This window comes from Trichosurus vulpecula, chromosome 2 (assembly GCF_011100635.1).
Source record: "Trichosurus vulpecula isolate mTriVul1 chromosome 2, mTriVul1.pri, whole genome shotgun sequence".
Lineage (NCBI taxonomy): Eukaryota > Metazoa > Chordata > Mammalia > Diprotodontia > Phalangeridae > Trichosurus > Trichosurus vulpecula.
The window spans coordinates 271,793,483-271,807,980 of NC_050574.1; the positions used below are offsets into that span (position 1 = coordinate 271,793,483).

General features: G+C 46.8%; 1 protein-coding gene across 1 annotated transcript; it reads left to right on the forward strand.

The window, feature by feature from the left end:
* The first annotated feature begins 511 nt into the window (after positions 1–511).
* TREH (trehalase) lies at positions 512–14,466 on the forward strand. Its single transcript, XM_036745165.1, has 15 exons — positions 512–657; positions 1,222–1,322; positions 5,387–5,531; positions 5,640–5,727; positions 6,486–6,586; positions 7,021–7,113; positions 7,278–7,394; positions 8,629–8,751; positions 11,085–11,134; positions 11,366–11,551; positions 11,742–11,959; positions 12,629–12,740; positions 13,477–13,589; positions 13,940–13,996; positions 14,203–14,466. Exons 1-15 carry the CDS (start codon positions 569–571, stop codon positions 14,341–14,343), a joined length of 1,734 nt encoding a protein of 577 aa, XP_036601060.1. The 5' UTR covers positions 512–568; the 3' UTR covers positions 14,344–14,466.
* The last annotated feature ends 32 nt before the right edge of the window (positions 14,467–14,498 follow it).

A 14,498-nucleotide genomic window follows, 5' to 3' on the forward strand; every position in this document is an offset into this window, starting at 1 on the left:
ATAGACTTAGCCCTTCTCAGCAATTCAAGGACCTAAACTTTCCAAAGGACTCATGATGGAAAATGCCATTCACATCCAGAGAAAGAATTATGGAGTCAGAATCCAGAGTGAAGCAGACTCTTTGCTCTTTTGTTTTGTTTTGTTTTCTTTCTTGTGGTTTCTCCCCTTTATTAAAATTCTTCTATGCAACATGAGTAACGTGAAAATATGTTTAATAGGAATGTATTATAGAGCCAATAGAGATTGCATGGCGTCTTGAGGAAGGAGGGAGGAGGGAGGGGGAGAAAATTTAAAACTTACAGAAATGAATGTCGAAAACTGAAAATAAATACATTTTTTCTTTTAAATAGAATGTGCAGGCTGTGGAAAGGAAGAATTGGAGGTTAGGGTGAGTCAGATTCTCTGGCCCAAATCTACCAGCAAGGACTTATCAGAGCCAGGTGTCCTGACTCACCCAATTCCTGCGATATACTTCTTATCTGGACTTTGACAGCAGATTAGGGAGCACAGAGGGACTCTGTCCTTACCAACAGCTGGTACCGGAACACTGCCTGCTTAGTGCCCAACCATGCAGGGAATAAACAGGATGTTTCAACTGGGCCTTCTGCTGGGACTGGAGCTGGGGCTGCAGGGGGCCTTGCCTCCACCCTGTGACAGGTACCTGGGTCTGGGGTCCAGGCTTTGGGGTTGCAGAGGAAAGCAGAAAGAGGGGCAGAAGGAGACCTGAGATCCTAAGGGCCTGTGAACCTGGGCAGTTAGAGGGAGGCCTAAGCCACTAGAGAGAAGGAGGGGGTCTGTCAGCTCACTGGCATGGCCGTGTGTGAAGATAGAACTGTTGTTCCTTGGAGAGTTCACGAAGAGAACTATCCTTGAGATGTGGCTATTCTGGGCATCTTGACCATTACTGTGGATGAAAAGAAGGTGAATGGTTGAAGTCAGGATGAAAAAGAAGTGAAGTTCATAAATTATCACCGCCCCCCCCCATTTCTCCACACCCACCCCTGTTGCGACTTCCTTCTCCCTTGGTTTTATCTTCCGCCTAAGTTCACCTTGACCCACATTGTGAGGGTGGGGGATGCTGAGTGGGGGCCATCTTATGTGATTCTTCCCAGTTGCCCCCATATAAGGGAAGCTGCATCCATCAGAGTGTTTGCCTCCTCCTCCTCCTCTGATCCTCTTTGCTCTACTGTCTGGGTGTCTGTGGTCCCTCTTCTCTCCCAGTCAGATTTACTGCACAGGTGAGCTCCTCCGGCAGGTTCAGATGGCCAAGCTATACCAGGATGATAAACACTTTGTGGACATGCCTCTGACCAAAGCTCCAGGTGAGCACAGTATGCAGTGGGTTGGGAGCGGGGCAGAGAGGGGGAGAGGCCAGGCTAAGGGACCGAACTCTCTCAGCCTCCCAATGGTCCTTGCCTTTAGCTCCCATTCTTGGCTAAAGAATCAGCTTCCTAAACGTGCTCAGGAGGCTGATCATCAGGTCCTGGAACCACGGGCCCTTCCCTTAGGCTTAGGGGTGGGAAGATGCTGGGCTCCAATTCAGATTTCTGAATGTTTCTCCCGGGTAAGAGGGATTAGTCTTGCTCTGCTTGACTCCAGAAGGCAGACCTGGGATCCAAAGGTGGGTGCTGCAGCGGGGCAGATCTGAAATCAATACAAGGAAGAACTTTGTAAGAGAGACAGCGTCGTACAACATAAAGAATACTGGCCTTGGCATCAGGACACCTGGGTTTGCATCTCAGCTATTGCAGAGACCACTTGGGTGACCTTAAGTCCCTAAAGCTTTTGGAACCTTAGCTCCTGGGGCTAGTAAACCTGACACTATCTACATTACATGACTGGTGTCAGGGCAGAAAGGGCTGCTAGAAATCTTTCGGAGCCTTTCTCTTGGTCAGTGTCCTCCTTAGGATATATCTGATTTTTCCAGTGGAGCAAAAGCCCCAGCAGATTTTATCAATCTGGAAAGGCTTTGGGTATATGATTAGTGACAGGCTGCATGTCTGCTGCCCCAGGGTTAGCCCAGCTAAGGTCTGAGAGGCTCATTAGCGGGTGAGGCACAGCAGGGAGCACATTCCAGACTACGATCATCCACTAATCAATAAGCACCTGCTATGTGCATGGCACTAGGCACTAGGGGTACGAGGACAGCCAATGACACAATGGAGGATCTGGGATCTGTACTGGTGGGTGGAGCCCTGACACCAGTGAAAGTATAGATCAATCAGTCTGTTGTTCAGCAACCATTTCTCAGGCATCTACTGAGTGCCACCTACTGGAGACACAAAGTCCAAAAATGGAATAGTCCCCTGCTCTCAGGGAGCTTAGCTTCTCATGGTGCTGAAGGGATAAATTCAAGTTGTCCTCAAATAGACTGAGTTACTTTAATTTTTTAAAAATTCTGAACTTAGCAAATACCCAAAAAGAAACTCCACATAAGCATTTTCACATACAGAGTAGAGCAAGAATATTGTATATGAAAATGTGGATCTCAATTCCATACCATTTGCTTTTTTTTGAAAAAGGATATGATAAATTCAACCCGTCATTTTCAAAACTGTCTTTCTTCTCTATGCCTCCTTCTGTACGCCTTTGTACATTTTAAAAAAACGTTTCAACGTCCTTTTTTTTTTTTTTTTGGTGAGGTAATAGAGGTTAGGTGACTTGCCCAGGGTCACACAGCTAGTGTTTGAGTCTGGATTTTAACCCAGGTCCACTGCACCACCTAGCTACCCCATCCCTTCTCTTTTTTCTTTTTTTTTTATTTACACCCACATATTGCCTACCACCTGCCCCCCCCCCAAGCTAAATTAAATTTTAAAAAAATCTATGTAACAAATTAGCATAGTCAAGCAAGGCAAATTCACACAGTGGCCATGTCCAAAAATGTTTGTCTCTTTCTGGACCTTGAGGACATCACCTCTGTCAGGAGATGAGTACCATGTTTCATCATGAGTCCTCTGGAGACATGGTTAGTTATTGCATTGATCAGAATTCAAAAGTTTTAAAACAACCACAACCTTTCAAAGTTTTTTCTTCACAATGTTGTTGTCCATGTATTAATTGTTTTCCTGGTTCTGCCCATTTCACTCATCAGTTCACACTCTCCAGGATTCTTTGCCATTATCTTTTTTGTCATTTCTTATAGCACAATAATAATATTCTATTACATTCATGTACCATAGTTTGTCCAGCCACTCTTCATTTTCTTTAATCCCCACTTCAGGGTTAGGAAGTTTGTTTTACTTGTGGCTATTCTTTCTCACATGTTATTTTACTACTTAACTCTCTGCCCAATCCCATTTATTTCCCTGTTGCATTGATATATTTCTACACCAAACTGTGTGTATATACGTATGAATTCAACCATCTTTTGTCCATCTCATTCAGTGAATTTTTGTTCATCTTTCTGTGCTTCTTTTAACAAGCTGTTGATTTTTTTCATGATTCGCATCACTCTGATTTCTTTTCCTATTTTTTCTTCTACTTCTCTTATTTGAGTTATAAAACTTTTTGAGCTTTTCCAGGAGTTATTTTTTGGGCCTGACACCAATTCACATTTTTCTTTGAGGCTTTGCATGTAGCCATTTTGATATTGTTGTCCTGACTTTTGTGTTTTGAGGATTGTCATCATAGTAACTTTCTATGGTCAGATTGTTTTGGGGGTTTTTTTTGCTCATTTCCCCAGCCTATTTCCATGATTTTTAATTTTATGTTAAAGTTGGGCTCTGCTCCTGGGATGGAGGGGGCACTGTCCCAAGTTTCTTGCTGTGGGGGTGAGGGACCTTGCTATCGCCTTGCTGGGGTGCAGCCTGCTGCTAGCTTGCCCAGACACCACCTGCACTGGATGGTGCTCTCCTTTTACCTGAGTGAGATAGACCTTTCTTGCCAACCTTCTAAGTAGTCTTGGGATGGGAAATTCTTTTATCCTATCCTTCCATTTGCTCTGCTGCTCCAGAATTTGTTTTGAGGCATTATTTTATAGTTCTTTGGAGGTGAATTTGGGAAAGTTCAGGTGAATTCCTGCCTTACTTCACCATCTTCATCCTCCTGCCCCAGCTCCTTTTGTCCATTTTACTAGGGAATCATGTAGTGATGATTTTTTTTCTTTTAATCTTTTCTGCAGTTGTGGAGTTACTTTCTTTTTGCAGCTCTCTCTATTGGCAATAATTTTTGATATTGGTCAGTGTCTTCTTTGGTTAAGTCATCATTTAGCTTTAATTTCTAAATTGGGGCTTTTGTGCCAAGGGTCAGACTCTGCATCCTGCTGTGCTTCTGTGTGGGGTGGTCAGTCCTGCATGGTCAATCCTGCTTCATCTTGCCCTGGGCCTCTGGGATCTTGACCTCCTGACCTCCTCCTCCTGAGGTTAAGCTCCTCTGGATCTTTGATTTTTATTTTTTTAGGGAGGAAGGTAGGACAATTGGGTTTAAGTGACTTGCCCAAGGTCACACAGCTAGTAAGTGTGTGAAGTGTCTGAGGCCAGATTTGAACTCCTGACTCCAGGGCCTGTGCTCTATTCACTGCGCCACCTAGCTGCCCCTCCTCTGGATCTTTGAGGAGCAGAGTGATGGATTTTCAGGTTTTCCAGATGGGGTGCTGACCTCTAAGCTCTGCAGTATCTCAGTACAAGCCCAGCTCACTGTGGTCACTCCTGCTCCCTTCCAAATCCTTCCCAGTGTAAATTTACAGCCCACCAGGGGCTTCCTTGGGGGAGCCATCTTACTCTTGCTGCCTCTAGACAGAGAGCTCCCTGCAGGCTGCGGGTGTCATTTGTCATACTGGAAAACAACATGGGCTTTTAGCTGACTTTAGCTGTGGAACACTGGGCAAGACACTTACCCTCTGCCTCAGTTTCCCCAGCTGCCAAATGGGCACCATTTACCTCACGGGGTTGTTGGGAGGATCAGATGAGACAATATTTGCAAAAACAAAACAAAACAAAACAAAAAAAACTATGTATCACAATTCCTAGCACACATTAGGTACTTAATGAATACTTGTTCCCTTCCCTCATCCCCCCATTTTTGTGCAGTTCTGGGCTGAAAGAGGCTACTTACTCTAGTTTTTCACTGGATTTCTTTCAATAACTATGCAATCTGGTGCCATTTTAAAGGCTTTTTTTTTTTTTGCTGGAGTAGTTATAAGGGAGCTTTGCTGTTACCTCTATATCTTGCCTGGAAGTTGGGATGGGCTTCTTAATAAGGTTGTGAGTTCCTCATCATTAAAGGTCTTCACATAAAGGCCATGTGGCTGGTCCTTAGAGATTCACGTTTCAAGGGGAGGTTGGACTCACTAGATCCCTTCATGTTCTGAAACTTTATTACTTTGGATGGCAGAGGCCATTCAAGATGGCTTGGGTTGCTCACTCCCATTTCCCATCGTCCCTAGACCAAGTTCTAAGTGACTTTAATGAGCTGCTCAACTCCAGTGGAGGCAACATCTCCCGGGACCACCTGATAACCTTTGTTAATGAGCACTTCCAGGACCCAGGGCAGGAAATGGAAACCTGGATTCCCGAGGACTGGACGCCTAGGTACAATATCAGTCGGGGGTGATGTGCCAGATGAAAGTAAGACAGTTCGGAGAATATTTCTCTGACCTGAGGTTACAAGTAACTAACACTGAGGTGGTTGTCTTCCAGCCCCAAATTCTTACAGAAAATTTCAGACACCAGACTCCGGGCCTGGGCAGAAGATCTGCATAATCTTTGGAAGAAGCTGGGAAGGAAGGTACTAGAAGATGAGATACTTGGGATGGGATGAGGAAGCAGGCTAAAGAGAAGAGCCTTCTAGTGGACATGGTACTCCACCCTTTGATTGTGAGGATATCAAAATTATAGGCAATGGACTTATCCTATGCCCTTGGCTAGGCACAGAGCCCTTATCTAAAGATAGCCCTCTGGGAACTCAAGGGCCACATGTGGCCTCAAGACCAAAGAAATTTGGATTCAGTCAAAGGGCTGCACTTGAGGACCTAAAGGGCCACATGTGGCCTCGAGGCCACAGGTTCCCTACTCCTGGCTTAGAGCTGTGCCAGCTTGGCTGGCACAAATGATTTCAGGCACACATCCCTGGCTCCATTCTCTTCGACCTTGTGAGGAAAGTCTCTACCCTTCATAAAATTAGTTTTCTCAACCCTTATTCTAGTCTAGACTCTGGCCTTGGCTTCCCTCATGGCCATGAGGCCTTAATTGTCATTTCCAGTACCCCTGGAGCTTGTGAAGGCAGACCTTCATTTCTTCCTGGTTTAAAGATCTATCTCTCCACCCCTTAGCCCCTGTTTCCAATCTGAGGGAATTCTTTCAAACTATTAGTTCATTTCCAGAGTAGAGATGACAGGTCCTAAATCCAGATGCTATCCAATTCTTTTCTGGCTCGGCTTGTTTACATATAGAAATGATAACAGATCACTTCCTTCCCCTGCCCCTCCAAGAGGTTCATCTACTCACAGGGAGGTCCAGGGTGTGCTCCTCTCTTCCTCCCTACAGATAAAACTTGAGGTCTCGGATCAGCCTGACCAATACTCTTTAATCTATGCAGCCCACCCCTTCATTGTGCCTGGTGGACGTTTTATTGAGTTCTACTATTGGTGAGAGCCTAGAAACATACTCCCCACTGTGGAGGAAGGGAGGGACACCTGGGTCCTGGGGGCATCCAAGGAATCCTAAAGGCAGGGCCTAGTGGGAGAGGGAGTATGTGCCTGGATTACACAGCACTCTTGGGCAAGGGGAAACTTGACATCTCATCATGCCCTTCCCCCCAACCTAATCCCTTTGTGGCACAAGATGGTATGAAATAGGGGAAGAGGGAAGGTAGAGCTGGTGTTTGGATGCTGCTCCTTTCTCTCCATCCTGAGGGAGGCAGTGTGGTTTAATGAAAGGAGAGCACAAGACCAGCTCAGCCACTAACTAAGGGAGTCACCTGAGCTCTCCTGGTGTCCGAGTCCTCATTTATGGGATGAGAAGGTTGGACCAGATGATGCCTAAGGTGCCTTCAGGATCTGACTCCTTCCTGCCCCCACAGGGATTCCTTCTGGGTGATGCAGGGGCTGCTCCTGTCAGAGATGCCCGGAACAGTTAAGGGCATGCTGCAGAACTTCCTGGATATAGTGAAACAGTAAGAATGTGGTTGGGGGCCCCTGAGAGCAGAGATGGTGGTAGGAGCTAGAGCCGAGGATGGGTTAAGTTCCTTTCCCCCAGGAGCCAGGTGGGCCGGAGATGAGATGGGGAAGTCCCCTTCCTCTAGGGCAGCAAATATCTCAGCATAATTTTCCTCATCAGCTATGGACATATCCCAAATGGCGGTCGAGTGTACTATCTGCAACGGAGCCAGCCCCCACTCTTGACCCTCATGATGGACCAATACTTGGCTTACACCGATGACTTGGACTTTCTCAGGTGGGTGCTGCCTGCCTCTTACAAGCTAATAAGAACCCCAGCTCACATTTATACAGGGCTGTAGGCCTGGCAGCATGCTATCCTCACAACAGATCTGTGAGGTTGGTAATAAGAGTACTTTCTTCCCCATTTATAGAAGCAGAAACTGAGGGTCAGAGAGATAAAAAGAGTTAGTCAAGGTCACAAAACTGGTAAGAATCAGTGAAAATTTGAAACCACATCTTCTGATTCTGCCTGTTCTGGCCACTGGGCCATACATCCCATCAGTCTAATTACTAAAAACACATTTCTACAGCCTTCTTAGGCCCACGGAAGGGCTTTCCTCATAATGACCCTTGTGGAGTGGGCCACATGTGTATTTAGTCTCCAATTTAAAAGCAAGGAAATTGAAGCCCAGTCATGAAGCTGGTAAGCACCACAGCTTGGATCTGAACACAGATCCCATCACTTCTTGAGAGGCAGTGTGGCGTAGTGGCTAGAGACTTGGCTTTGGATCTGGGAAGACCTGCCTTGGGTTCAAATCCCGCTTCTGACCCATAATGGTCATGCAATCCTCGAGAGCTATCCAGTATCTCAGCACTCCCAGCAGCTCCCTTAGAAGGTGCAGAAAGGGTGCTGACTTGCCTTGGTGAGGGAGTTTCCCTATCTGGGAGTTCTCTATCTCAGGGAAACCGCAGGCCCAGGCCCTATGCTCTTTTCAAAGCACCATAGGATTCTCCTGCAACAGCTATTTTACCAAGAAATACAGAAGTCTTGGTGACCTCTGAGAGAATAAGACAGAAACAGACAAGAGAGGGAGGGAGGGAGTGGAAGAGAAAAGACAGAGACAGAGACAGAGGGGGTAGGAGAGAAAGGGAGGAAGGAGAAGGGGGAGGAAAAAGAGAGAGGAACAGAGAGACAGGGAAACAGAGACAGACACAGAGACAGAGAGAGATAGAGATAGGGAAAGAGAGAGACAAAAAAGAGGATGGACAGAGACAGAAGGGAGGAGATAAGGAGAGAGAGAGAGATAGAGGCAGAGGGAAAGAAAAGGGGAGAGAGAGACAGAAGGGAGAAGGGGGAAGGGATGGAGACAGAAAAAGGGAGAGACAGACAGACAGACAGACAGACACACACACACACACACATGCACACGCGCGCGCGCACACAGAGATACACAGAGAGAGAGACAGAGACAGAATTGTTCAAGGGCTCCTGAGCAGGGGCCAAGCTGACGCCTGGTTCTTCAACCCAGAGAGAACATTGGGACCCTGGATCTAGAGCTGGACTTCTGGATGCATAATAGAAGTGTCAACATCAGCCACAACGGGGAGAACTATATCCTGAATCGCTACCATGTACCCTATGGGGGGCCCAGGTGAGGCAAGATTCCTTCTTTCTAATGTTAATAATCACTGTTTTTTTTCCCAAAGCCATTTTACAGGCATCTTGGAGAGGACCTGATGATGCCTAATATTCTCAGGACCCCTGAGGGAAGGTGAGAGTCCTAGCATCTCAAAGCTGGATGAGCCTGGAGATGTCCTTTCCTCCAAAGTGTAATTTAGCAAGAATCCCCACAAACCCATCCCACCCCCCCACCCAACCAAGGGGCCATCCAGTCTGTTATGGGAAGTCCACCTCACCTGAGGCAGCCCATTCCACTTGAAGATAGCTCTAAGAGTTAGGGCATTTTCCCTTGTTTATCTGTCTATCTATCCATCCATCTATCATCTATCCATCTATCCATCTATCTATCCATCTATCATCTATCTATCCATCTATCATCTATCCATCCACCCATCTATCTATCCATCTATCATCTATCTATCCATCATCTATCCATCCACCCATCTATCTATCCATCTATCATCTATCTATGCATCCATCTATGCATCCATCTATCCATCCATCTATCCATCTACCCATCTATCCATCCATCTATCTATCTATCCATCTATCCATCTCTCCATCTATCATCTATCTATCCATCCATCTATCCATCTATCTTCTATCTATCCATCTATCTATCCATCTATCCATCCATCTATCTATCTATCCATCTATCCATCCATCTATCTATTCATCTATCCATCTCTCCATCTATCATCTATCTATCCATCCATCTATCCATCTATCATCTATCTATCCATCTATCCATCCATCTATCTACCCATCTATCATCTATCTATCCATCTATCTATTCATCCATCTATCATCTATCCATCCATCTATCCATCTATCATCTATCTATCCATCCATCTATCCATCTATCATCTATCTATCCACCTATCCATCCATCTATCTATCTATCCATCTCTCCATCTATCATCTATCTATCCATCTATCTATCCATCCATCTATCTATCCATCCCTCTATCCATCCATCTATCTATCCATCTATCATCTATCTATCCATCTATCTATTCATCCATCTATCATCTATCTATCCATCCATCTATCCATCCATCTATCCATCTATCCATCTATCAATCCATCTATCTATCTATCATCTATCTATCCATCTATCTATTCATCCATCTATCATCTATCTATCATCTATGTATACATCCATCTGTCTATCCATCTATCCATCTATCATCTATCTATCCATCTATCATCTATGTATACATCCATCCATCTATCCATCTATCTATCCATCTATCATCTATCATCTATGTACACATCCATCCATCTATCTATCCATCTATCCATCTATCTATCCATCTATCCATCTGTCTGTCTGTCTGTCTCTCTATCTATCTAGCAGCTTCCACCCATTGCTTCTAGTTCCATCCAATGGAGCCAAAGAGAACAAATATTGTCCTTCTTCTACATGTCAGCCTTTCAAAGACTTGAAGACAGCTACCATGTTTTCCCTCTATCCCTACCCCAAGTTTTCTCTTATTCAGCCCCAATAAGCTCTGTTCCTTCAACTAAGGCATTCATCTAGCATGGTTTCAAGTCCCCTCACCAGCCTGGTCACTGTATACATGCTAGGTTGTCAATGTCTTTCCTAAAATGTGCCCAGAATTAAATACAGTGCTTCATATGGGGAGGCTGATCAGAGCAGAGGAGGACTGTTACTTCCCTTATTCTGGACACTCTACTGAAAGACTAAGTCCTTGTCCAAAGTCCCATGACAAGGTAACAGTGGACCCAGAACAGAGCTGTGATGGAGCCGGTTCTAACTGGTTTGTGAGAGGCAATGGTTAAGTTTTCACTATGAGCACTTACACCTCAGAAATTGTCAATTACTGCAAATCAGAGCTTGTTTTCTTACTCTGTTGCATGTTTAGACTTCTGAAAGTGTTACTATTGCAGATTAAATTTAAAAGTTTGTATACATCTTTTTCTCCTGAAAATCTGGTTGTTAAACATTTATCCAGCACACCCTTGTTTTGCTCTATGAACATCGCTTGAACTCAACAGGAAGGAGTAGAGTAGAAGGCTCAGGGAAAGAAGTCATCACCAGACTGGAGGCTAATAATGATAACCACAACAACTGTCGTTTCTATATCATTCTAAGGTTTACAAAGTGCTTTACATCCATTATCTCATTTGAACCACACAATACCCCAGACCTAGGACCACTGCTAATCTCAGCACCCACCCTGTTTGGCCACTCGTGAATGACCCTCCTAGCCAACATGTCCTTGCCTGCCCCTGACCCCACCATCCCTTCCTTCAGGCTGCCGTTCTCTTTTCCCATAGACCAGAATCCTACAGCAAAGATGAAGAATTGGCAGAGCTCCTACCAGAAGGTAAACACCAAGAGCATTGGGCATGGAGAAGACACAGGCCATACTGAGTCTCTTACCCATTTGACTAGCTCTTCCTTGCGTGAAATATACATTTATATACATCAACATCTCTTCCATGTTCACGCTGCCTTTAGATCCCTTCACCTTTAGACCCTTCCTCCCTGTGTCTGTCACATCTAGAATTCTGACCTATTGGTGCCTGGTTTGGTCCCCCCTCCTCTGCCCACACAGATGCCCAGGAATCCCTGTGGACAGAACTGAAGGCTGGAGCTGAATCCGGCTGGGATTTCTCCTCCCGCTGGTTTGTTGGCAGCAACTATCTGTTGGACATCAAGACTAGTCAGGTAGTTCCAGTCGACCTAAATGCCTTCCTGTGCCAGGCGGAGGAGTTACTGGCCACCTTCTATACAAAACTGGGTAAGGAGCCCTAGTGAATGTCTTTATTTCGGGGCACAGAGACTCTGCCTAAAGTTAAGACCTAGTTTGTCACTGGGGCTGAGCTCCTCTATCTTTCTGAGTGAGACGTATATATCCACAGGGCCCTTCTGTCTACTCCAGTCCTCAGGCCCTTCCCCTACTCTTGACTCACCCTGCTCTTTCCTTAAAGGGAATACGAACATGGCCCAGTACTACCTGGAGGCCCAGGCTCAGCGCAAGGCGGCCATGAAAGCTCTCCTGTGGAATGAGACCTTGGGCAGCTGGTTTGACTTTCTTTTAGAGAACAGGCAACAAAACCATGGGTTCTATCCTTCCAACCTCAGTCCACTCTGGGCAGGTTGCTTCTCTGATCTTGACACTGTCAGAAAGAATGTCAAGTACCTAGAGGTAAGGATGAGGGGTCTGGAAGACGGGGAGGCCAAAGCCTTATGGGATCATCGATCTGGAGCAGAAAGGGACCTGAAAGGCCCTCTTGTCTATCCCCTTTCATTTGGCAGATGAGGAAACCGAGGCCCAGGGGACATTGTGACTTGCCTAACATTCCCCAATATCTCTGCCTCTGACTTGCTGTATGAGCTTCTCTCTGGGTTTCAGTTTCCTCATTTTCCATAAATGATGGGGTTGAGTTAAGCAGGGGTGGGGAACCTATGACCTCGAGGCCACATGTGGCCCTCTAGGTCCTCAAGTATGGCCCTTTGACTGAATCTCAAAAGGCTGTACTTGAGGACCTAGAGGGCCACATGTGGCCTTGAGGCCGCAGGTTACCCACCCCTGAGGTTAGGAGATCTCTCAGAACCCTTCAGTTTCTAAATCCTAGGATTCTTAGAGGGCAGATGACAGCTTTTTTCCTGGGTCTCCCACCCTGATGGGATCCCCACATCCACCAGAGGGCAGCTTTGAGCCTAGCAGGCCAATCAAGAAAGGCTCTGAGATCGGGACAGTATGTCTGACCCCAGCTAGGTTTCTTCCAGCCCCCCTTTTTGGGGAGTCTGTTCCCTGCATCCATAAGCCCAGGTCTTCTCACGTTCCTCTTATGGTTATCTTTGGTTTGTATAGAACAACAAGATATTGACCTATAAACATGGGATTCCAAGCTCCCTCCAGATAAGTGGCCAGCAGTGGGACTTTCCTAATGCTTGGGCCCCTCTTCAAGACCTGGTGGTCAAAGGTAATGAACATTCAAATAGCGGGCAGATGGAAGGGAGAGAAGGACTCCTGGGTCCTAGTGGGCAGGGAGGTGGGGGGGACTAGATGCTTGCTGTAGGGCAAACTGAGTTCCATTCCAGGATAATAGGCCCTAGGCACAGCATCTTGGGGCTGATGCCTAAGTAATTTCTCTGTGCCTCAGTTTCCTCATCTATGAAATGAGGGGGCTGGACTAGGTAACACCTTCCAGCTCTAATTCTGGTGTAGTGGCTAGAGCTTTGTATGTGGAGTCAGGAAGTCCTGGTTTCAAATCCTGCCTCAGATACTTCCTAGCTGTGAGACCCTAGGCAAATCACTTAACCTTAAGCTCTAGTTTTCTCATCTGTAAAATGGGAATAACCATAGCACCTACTTCACAGGGCTGAGTGAGAATAAAATAGGAGAGTGTGCATAGAGTACTTTGTAAACCTTCTTCATCCCAGGAAAGCCAAGTGGAGACAGTAGGCTCAGTGCACTAGACCAGTGGGCATGTGGCCCACTGCCCTTCGGGAAGGGCTCTGCTTCGGTCTTACTGACCTTTTGTTCAGGCCACAGCAGCCTCTTCCCCTATCCCCAGCAGACTTTTTCAGCCCTGCCAAGACAGACCCTATTTTTCAACCTCCCCATCCCATCCCCTGCCCCGCCCCCTGCACTGACCCCGGGGATGAGGGAAGGGGCTCTGGGGGCCAGTCAAGACCCTGCTGGGATTGTGCGAACAGGTTTGGCAGATTCCAGTTCAGCTCAGGCTCAGGAGGTGGCCTTTCAGCTGGCCCAGAACTGGATCCGGACCAACTTTGCTCTCTATCAGAAGAACAAAGCCATGTATGAGAAGGTAATAAGGTCTTTCTCAGTCCCCTGTTGAGGTCCTTCTTCTTACAGGATGATCGGGGAAGGTGCTTCATGACTTGGGGGCAAAAGGATAACGGCGGCCTCCTGTGGCCATTCCCTGGAACTGCCTGTCCTCAGGCTGGTCCTAACCCAGCCAGTGTTACCTAGGGATGGTCTCGAGTTTGGGGACTGGCAGCTGCCTTTAACCCATGACTGTCTCACCTCTTTCCACCTCACCACAAAAGAGTCAGCAGTCCAAAGATATCTAATCACAAGGTTCAAGCTGGCAAAGCAGTAGAGGGAAGGTTGTCTGGGCAGCATCTGACCATTGTCCCAATCTCATCCTCTCCTCAGTATGACATCAGCATTGACTCTGGGGAGCCTGGTGGTGGAGGAGAGTATGAAGTGCAGGTAACGGTGCAAGCCACCCGAGGCAGGGGTTGGGGGAGGCAGAATGGGGGGGGGGGCAGAGATGCTATAAGATGGAGATAGTGCCTGTGCCCAGGCTGCTTGGTCCAGAGGTCTGCGAGATAGAGACAGGGCCTGTCCCTGGTTCCAGTCTTCACAGAGGATAGCAAGCCTTCCACCTGATTGGCCACACCTTTCCCTACCCCTAGGAGGGCTTCGGTTGGACCAATGGGGTTGCTCTGCAGTTCCTGAATCGATATGGTGACCGGCTGACTTCTAGGTCAGGACCCATGCTGCCCAGTACCAGCTGGCTGCTCTTGGCCCTCCCGCTTCTGGGTTTGCTCTGCTGAGACGGAAACACTCAGCCTGGGAAGGTCTTGCACTGAGTTGGCTTATTCCTTGGGAATATGCATGACACCCCCGACAGAATGCAGGGTCTTCATAGCCTTTCGCTTTTGCCTTTCTACCCAATAAATCACCTCTCATCATACTAGCCTCTACATCT